General features: G+C 32.1%; 1 protein-coding gene across 1 annotated transcript in view; it reads right to left on the bottom strand.

Annotated features, from left to right (window-relative positions):
• Window positions 1–3,042: 3,042 nt before the first annotated feature.
• The window catches only part of LOC145276950 (uncharacterized), a 95,407-nt gene continuing 89,054 nt past the window's right edge, over window positions 3,043–9,395 (bottom strand). Inside the window, exon 10 of the mRNA XM_080128468.1 lies at window positions 3,043–5,129. Within this exon, the coding sequence (XP_079984594.1) occupies window positions 3,223–5,129 (1,907 nt within the window). The 3' untranslated portion in view covers window positions 3,043–3,222. The remainder of the gene's footprint in view (window positions 5,130–9,395) is intronic.

Genomic DNA, 9,395 nt, shown 5'->3' with positions numbered 1-9,395 from the left:
ATTCGGTACTTCAGGTTTGGCTATGGGTGCAACAGTAAAAACGTCACATTTTTTTTTTTCACGTTCTTTTCCTCCTTTGCGGTACAGGTTTGAGCCTGCCTACCTACTACCAGTTCCAAACACTCAGGCAACGCCGTGCACACAGGCTAGTTGACAATATTTCTTATTCATATTTGAATATATTGAAATGAATAAACATTTTTGAAAAGATAAGAAAATATACATTTTCTTTTGGTTTACATATTTTGGATTATGAAACGGTTTCATAAATCATTATTTATCATATGAAATGAAAATTTTTTTTTTATAAATTAAACATGTAAATTTATAATACTTTTGCCTAAAAAAAGAAAGATTTCATTCCTGCTCTATTAACAAACCTTTAAAACAACCTCAATGAATTAGTGAACTTCGAGTTTTTCACACTTCTACGCCAAATACATTTACGCGTTACTTTGATATTGAAACCTGTCCGTTAAGTAGTTTTTACTTGTCATAATAGCACGTTCTCAACATACGAATAAAAGGTCAGAAACTCAAATTGAGTAATAAACGATTTATGGTTTTAATTGAAGCAATTTCATCAGTTAAGTTTTTATTCTTTTCAACGATAAGACGCAACTACACAGATGAAGATTGAAAATTTGTCTGCCAACAAAAATGTAAGGTCATATTTTTAAAAAATATTTGAAAGTAATTAAAATATATTTCACTAAGATCTCTGAGTGGCTTCTGGGTCTTGATAAGTGGCGACCACCGTGTAAAAAAAAACAAAAACAAAAAAATAACTAAGATGTTTTTCTTATATTTGGTTTCAAAGTAAGACTTATTTTCGTGTAAATATAGAGGTTGAGTGGATTATTTAACGATATAAAAAATAATATTATAGTATGTGAAAGTCTTCAAGAAATCCATCTTAACAAAATTTAGATTTTACTTTTTTCAGGAGATTACGTATGGATACACTGAAAAATTTGTCGAGAAAGAAAATATGAATTCTTTTAGATTTTAGAGTTTCACGTGTGAATTAAACGTAAAAAAAATATCCAAATTTCTTAGCTATGAGTGTTTCCAGGCAGTTTTCTTTACTAGAAAGATTTTATTTCTAAAAATCACTAAAAGTTATTTTTAAAAAATATTGTAAAATATGTTTAGCATTTTTTTTTTCACTTAAAAAATTAGCTAAATTTTTACTTAAATTCAACTAACTGAAATTTGTTAGTGATCTTCATCAAATTAAGAGTGATTAATTAAAAAAAAAAAACATTTATCCAAAAATCATTTCATAAATGATTCCACTAATAAATTTAATAAACAGGTGATTTAAAATAATTTTGTTGGAAAAAAGAGGCTACAAAGTGACCATTGATTTGTGTGTGTGTGTGTTTTTTTTTCAAAGTAACCAATGGTTACATAAAACCAGCACAGCATTATTTTCAGTCGTAACTTACCCGAGCCTCACTGACAGACCACCTATGATGAGATGTGGAAACGTTAAAACCATGCATGGTGGTTGGTTTATGCTGAATCATCTCTCTTCCTCAAAACTTGATAAATTTGTGGAATGAAGGAAATTCAAATAATCAGGCATCAAGTTAATAAGATTAGTTTTAATGAATCATGCTTTCAAATATTATTTGCAATTAAGTTTTCATTTGTTTTCTACAATGCATAGAAATCTGATAATGCCGAATAATTATGGCAGCAAATTAACAAGAGTGCTTTGAAAAATAAATGTACAGGGTGGAATGATAAAATTGTCGCCCTAGAAAGGATGACATGATTCCATTTCCGTTGGACGAAAAACGATTTTCTTTTTTTGTTGCAGACGGTCTACTAGTTGGCCAGTTGTGTACAAATCCCAAGAGCGATAGGAGCCTTCTATCATGTCTGAAAGTGACACAGTGTTCGACAAGTAAGATTGGAGATGCGCAGTTGTACAACTCCTGCTCTCTAATGATCTAACAGGACCATTGCCAACACCCTCAAAATGCAAATTTGGATCACAGGGACGTGGCCAAAGTGATGAAAATAAAGTTTCTAGCAGCGGCTATGGTCTTTGGTGTGGTTTCAAGTGAGGGACGCATCATGCCACCTTACATCTTCAAAGTCGGCTTGAAAATCAACACCAAAATGTACCTGGATGTGCTGAAGAGTATGGTGATCCTTTGATGCAATTAAGTGGCTGCTAACAGACCCTGGGTGTGGCAGCAGGACTTGGTGCTAGCCCATGTCCAAAAAGACCCAAGCTTGGCTTCAGAAGGAGTACTACGACTTTGCACCCTTCTCTCACCCCCACCCCTCCTCCTTCCCCGATCTGCCACCTTACATCTTCGAAGTTGGCTTGAAAATCAGTACCAAAGTGTACCTGGATGTGCTGAAGAGTATGGTGATCCTTTGATGCAATTAGGTGGCTGCTAACAGACCCTGGGTGTGGCAGCAGGACTTGGCGCTAGCCCATGTCCAAAAAGACCCAAGCTTGGCTTCAGAAGGAGTACTACGACTTTGCACCCTTCTCTCACCCCCACCCCTCCTCCTTCCCCGACCTGAACCCGTTGGACTACTCTGTTTGGTCATATGTCGAGAATACGACCAACATGACTTCCCACAACACCAAAGCCAGCCTGATCGCAGCCATCCACAGAGTATTAGCTGAGCTCCTGCTGGCGCTTGTGGAAAAGGCATGCTCACAGTTTCTGACTAGTCTTGAGGCAGTAATTGAGGCTGAAAGTGGCTACATTGAATAGATGTCAGCTCTACTACATAATCAAGTTAGCTGAATTCATTTTTTCAATAAAAGTTTTAAAATAAAGTTGTAGTATTGTTTTTTTTTTAGGGCGACACTTTTATCGTTCCAGCCTGTACTTCTCCTTTGAATAACAAAAGCAGAATGGAAACGTAAATAAACCAAGAAAAGTTTTTCCATGCATTAAAATATTAGTAAATTTCAAAAATAGACTAAAATAATTTAGTAAAAGGACTCAGTTGATTTAATAGTAAGAAAATGTTGCAAATAAATTAAGTTTCAACAAAATAGCCATATTCTATGAAAATTCTTTTAATAAAGAAAGCATTTGTTTATCCCATACACTTTTATAAGCATTCAAAAATTTCGGATAAATTCTTAAATAAAATTTTTATTGTATCGTTGCCATTTTCCTTTATTGTTGAAAAAAATAATAATAATAATAATAAATAAAATAATAGATTTAAAAAATGTCATTAAATGTGCATCTCTTTTATTTGTTCCAGATCATTTTTGGATGGCAGATTCGTTTCTGATCCGACAGGAACTAATGAAGCATCTTTATTTAAAAGTTGAACAGTTTGAAAAGACAATTGTTGAACAAGGTGTTCAGTAACTCTAGTACATTCCTTGGAATCTGGGTCATTTGAGATTTTTTTCGCATCCACCAGATCGTTAATGAAAACAGGTTCTGCTGCTAACGGCTTTTCAGCAGGGGCAGATTGTTTTTTCGCTTCAGTTCTATCTGAAGTTAACTTTGTGAATTCAGAGGAATTTGAATCGTCTCCCATTTGCAAAGTCGATGACAGCCTTTGGATTTTAACTTCGACAGTATTTGTTGCTGCTGGCGACTGGGAGGATTGGATTTGTTGACTGGCAGCCAAGTCAGCATTCGGTTTTACTTGACTCGACTGCTGTACTTGCTCCGATGTAACACTTAATAATAGCTCACTTGAGAATGTCTGACTTTTATCTACCAATGTATTATTACTTGCTATTGCAATTTCATTGTCTGCTGGCGAGTTCTTTGCTTCAAGTAGTTTGTGCATATTAACTAAATTCAAGTCAGCGTCATCTTGCTCTTTTGTATCTGTTGATTGTGCAACTGAGGATTGCTGCTGCGGTTGGATCCTACCAACAGCAGTATCCAATGATACGTTTTGAAAGATGTCAGAAATAGGGTCAGCTACCAGATCCTTTCTAGGTGACCCGGTTTTGTTTCCAAAATAGTTCACATGTTCATTGGCTGTATCCTCCGAAATATTATTTACAATTAACTCTTGGACAGATCGGTATTGCGTTGCATCAGGTTCTATTAACAAACTATTGACAAATAAAGGTTCTAATTCTTCAGAAATCTCCTCACTAGATGCTACCTCTTCAGAACCCTGATTAGATTTGATTGGACAAGATGCTAGAAGGTTGTCAGCTTCAGTTTTGTCAAAGCATTTGTGATTATGCATAGGATGAGGATTTTCCGATTCAGATTTGTACGTATCCGAGGTTTTCTCTTCAGTCTGAGAAGATTCTTTTGCTGTCCGAAGATCTAATGAGTTTCTCCTAACGTCAGAAGGTTGAAACTGAGTTTTTGACGTATTTTGTGGTGACTGTAATTTTGGGCAAGTTAAGAGTTCTCCGGGTTCCAAACTAGCAGCAGTGGCTACAGTTATTTCATAGATTTTAGCCTTTTCATCCTTCGCCAGGTTAGACGATGATTTCACGAGTTGTACATCGCTCGGGTTCAGTTGAAGTCTATCTTCTCGTCTTGATGCTTCAACTAGCTGCTGCTGCAATTTTATTTCATCTGCTAGATTTATCTGTAATTCTTCTGGTTGATTTGTTCCAGAAGATTCTGACAATGTACGTTCAGTCACAGACTGCATACATGAAACGTCTTGATCTTTGGTCTGTATAGATAACCTTTCATTATCAGTTGATGAATGTTTGTCACCTGAGGATGTTTGTGCTGATGCTGGTTTGGACTGAAATTGCAATTTTGAAACCGACTTGTTGGAAGCATTGGATTCTAAAAGTTCTTGTTTTATAGGAAACTGTGCATCTGGTATGACAGGTTTCAGTGTTTGCTGAACTGTAAAAGCTTCTTTGGCTAACGCTTTTGCCATTTCCACGTTATGCATTTTCTTTGAGCCTTCAGCCTCATTTTTAGGAAGAGGAAATTTTGTTTGAGGAATTGGTTGTTCATGTTTTACCGGTTTGGGAGCTGTTGTCATTCCTGCATTTTCCACGCGAGTCTCTTTCATTGAGGATTTATTCTGTACCTTCCAGAATGTTAAATTGGCGTTGTCACGTTTTTTCTCTCCTGGGACATTTTCTAATTGTCTTTTGTTTCTTTTCTTTTTTGAGCCATTATTTTCGGTCTTTGCTAAATATAAAAAAGAAGATAGATGATAAATAATTGGTTATTGATTGAGAGTTTGGAATTTTCATACTTTGTTAGCAACAAAAAAAAACAAAAAAAAAAACTTTGTTGATTTGCTTAGTATGTCGAAAAGCAATGTTTTCAAATTAAGTAAGGAATTTTTGTTTGGTGAATTACAGAAAATTATGGTACCAACATAAAGATGAATGAAGAATTGAGCTATAATCTCACACAAAAAAAAAAAGAAAAAAAAAAGAAAGGAAAAAAGTTAGATATAAAAAGAAAATTTAGAAAATATTCTTAAGAGATGTCAAGTTTATTGCTAACCACTAAAATTATTATTTAGCTTCAAAATTATTTTTGTTAAATTTAGCTATTTTCCTAGAATTTAATACAAATCATGGGGTTTGTATTTTGAAAAGCAATGGTACATTTGTAAGGCAGAAACCGAATCATGATAAAAAGATAATCACGGAGATAAAAAGATGGAAAACACGTTTTTAGAAAAATCATATTAGATGCTTTATAAGCAAGCATTTTTGATGGTCGATATATACTATAAGTTTTTTTTTATATAATATACCTACTTAGAATAGATAAGAATCATAGAATACAGTTGTAATTGTTCTAATAAAAGAGGGATTTTCATATATTATTTAATTGGAATTCATTATAGAGATGAGTATTATTTATTAATTTATTGCGGACTATTATCCTCATCTTTTTTAGTTGTTGAAACAACTTTGTTGTTTCAACAACTATTCCTCTTTGGGGCCCATGGCACAGTGGATAGAGACATTGAATCTTTACAGTTCCAGGTGAGAATTGTCTGAAGATAGCGGTTTCAATCCTACCCAAAGCCGGCCAGAGGTGAGACCACAACCACTATGGATGACAGTAATTGCTGAGAATGCAGTTAGGAGATTCGGAGTTCCTATCCCATCGCAGTTAGCACCTGACGAAGGCCAGAGGAATAGTTGTCCGAAATGATGTGAAACAGCAACTAAAAAGATGAGGATAAAAGTCTGCAATAAATAAATTAAGGGATTTTCATGCTTAGCAATCCTATAAGTAGAAAATTTTAACTTATTCTTTGTTTTTGTACCGTATGTTAATTTGTGATTTCAATTAATCTCTTAAAATATTGACAGAATAGATTGCATGAAAAATTACACTTATTATATTAAAGCTGGGTGCAGCTTGGATAAGTAGGTCCTGCAGACGAACCTCATTCTGAAAAACCTGAACAGTAAGGTCACGTGTGACACCAGTGCTTCTACCATTATTGACCCTTTTTACATTGACTTATCTTGCCTTTGCTTGCAATTATTTATTTATTTTCACTTCATTTTTTCACTTCTTCATTATGTTTATAGTAATAAATGTCCGAAGTTTCTTTGAATTTTGTCTTTAATTCTTTGAATTGTTTTTTTTTTTTTTTACTTTTTTTTTTTTTTTTTTACTTTTAACTTAACTTGCTTTTATATTTCACCATTTCGTTTTTAGCAATAAATGCTTCTCTACATTAAAAACCGATCTTGTGCCTAACTGTCCTCGTGGAGAGGCAAGTAAATAAGAAGTAATATGGCAGCTAAAAGACGTTTTTCGACCCCAATAAAAGCATTACAAAACATTTAAACCCTGAAGAATTTCCGCCAATGCGCCCTTGTTGTGTTAAGTTAACAACTAGCCACTACTTGTGTTTCGAACTTAAAAAAAAGCAAAAAAAAAAAAAAGCAAAAAAAAAAAAAAAGCAAAAAAAAAAAAGCAAAAAAAAAAAAAAAAGCAAAAAAAAAAAGCAAAAAAAAAAAAGCAAAAAAAAAAAAAAGCAAAAAAAAAAAAAAGCAAAAAAAAAAAGCGCTTTGAAATAGTAAAAACACTAAAGCTTTACTCATTTGTTATCTTTTTTTGATATAGGGGGTTTGAGGCGCCCCTATTATCCCAAAGAACCAGCTATGTAAACACTTTACAATATTTTTCAATAATTATTTACAAAAAATTTTCTTTACAATCAATTTTTATTTAAAATTACATTATTTTCTAAAATATTGTTTATATATGTTCACATTTTGTTTTTAAGTAAAATTAAGAAATTGATTTAAAAAAAATATTGTTTATATCCATCTTTATTCAAAAGGGTTACTTTTCGGTAGCTTTACCGGTTGTTAACCTAAATTTTCCGAATGTCAGAACGAGGCTCGTCTGCGGGACCTACTTATTTAAGCTGCACCCAAAACTGATTTGATGTAAAAATCGCATTATCAATTTATGGTGAAATAAAACTGTAGCATTAGTGTTTGAATTTTAAAGTAACAAACATTTTTATTAACTTTACTGATTCAAAAATATTAAAATTCATTTATTTGTACTTTTTTATAAAATATAACTCTAAACCTACACAAAACAAAAAATAATTCTTTAAAGTCATGTAATTTTTTTAAAGAAATAGTTTAATGCAGCTTTGTTTTAATAACATCGAAAACTATATTTGAATTTTTAAAATTCAAATATAGTTTTCAATATTTTACAGAAAAAAAAAATGATAAAACAGATTAATGTAAAGAACGCAGAACTAAAGCAAAAAAGAGAAAGTCATATCTAAAAAAACAAGAAGTTAATGTAAGAAATTTAATAATGTAAGTATAAATAAAGAAAAAAAGAACAAAAAATAATAAATATTATAAATAAACAAGCCTTGAAAAAATCAAACAAAAATAAAGGAAAGAAAAAAAAAAAACCCCTGCCAACTGAAGATACTAAAAAGAGAAATTGCAAAGAAAACAGAGTTATTGCACTTCAGTTAGATAAACACACAAATTAAGTTTAGAATTTTAAGATTTCACATTATTAGATATTCATTTATTTACTCAGCAGGAGTTCTCACACAAGTTATTATTAAGACTCTGACAACAGCATATTCTTTTCATTGTTTTGATTCTTGAGTATATGTCCGTTAATATCTTATTTTTTTTTTATATAGACGGATGTGGTTCTCGGTTGATTAAATGTGTCTAAACTGTGTCAGATATATATCCGAGAGTCAAAAGAATGAAAAGAATATGCTGTTGTCATAGCCCTACTTATTATCAACATACTGGCAACAGAAGATGGTGTTCCCTGGGGTCTGAGTGGCAATAAGTCCCCAGATTTCCAGTACGCTTTGCTTCTTTTGAATTATAAAATCAATTTGGGTTCTTGCAACAACTGTTTACCATTGATTTCTCACTGAAAATGTGATACATGTCGGTATATACTTTACTATAACCATCTATGTATATTATATGTGCAGTGTCATCATAATGGTGTATATACAGTTGTTCGTTGATAAACCCATCAACAGTGCATCTTTTCCTGTATAAATAATCTTCATCCACTGATATTAATGTATACAACATATAAATGGTCAACGTATAAAGACGGCAGGTGTGTGTATGGGTGTTTACATATATACATACATTTAAACAAACATTATTAAAAAGAACAGAAAGCTTCTGTTTGATTATACCTTGCTTTATTTTCTCCATTTTTTTTTTTTCTTATTTTTTTTTATTTCAACACATTCCTTTCAGTTTCTGGTCTTTCATAATACATATTGAAATCAGTTAGGTTTTAATGTTTGTTGCTGGTTGACACAAACGCTAATGCGTTACAAATTTAAAAAATAAAAAAAATGTACAACATTCTTCTTTCACAAACGAATTTTTTGATAACATAATTGTGTGTGTGTGTATATATATAATATATATATATATATATATATATATATATATATATACACGTTTTATTTTTTATTACCGTATCTTTCAGTTAAGTTACATTATTGTTTCGGCTACTCGGACGTTTTTTTGGCCGTCTGTAGTGTCCTCAGACTTTTACAGAAATCCTGTAAAAGTCTGAGGACGCTACAGACGGCCAAAAAAACGGCCGAGTAGCCGAAACAATAATGTAACTTAACAGAAAGATACAGTAATAAAAAATAAAACGCATATTTGCTCTACAACAGTATTGAGCACTTTCTTCAGTTTTTTATTAATTACCATCTCCACTAATATATATATATATATATATATATATATATTAGTGATGGGATGATTCCAATATTTTCCCCGATTTCGATACAATTACTGATTCTTTACTAAATTCCCCATTCCGATACAATTACTGATCCCGATTCTTTATAAATCCCTAAATATTTACTATAAAGCTGTTATTTTTTTCTGATTACCATAAAAACACATGGTAAATGTGCAGATATTTTCTCAAACGTGA

Source organism: Euprymna scolopes, chromosome 1 (assembly GCF_053919585.1).
Source record: "Euprymna scolopes isolate OS-2025 chromosome 1, ASM5391958v1, whole genome shotgun sequence".
Taxonomy (NCBI): domain Eukaryota; kingdom Metazoa; phylum Mollusca; class Cephalopoda; order Sepiida; family Sepiolidae; genus Euprymna; species Euprymna scolopes.
This window is presented reverse-complemented; position numbering and strand designations above follow the sequence as displayed.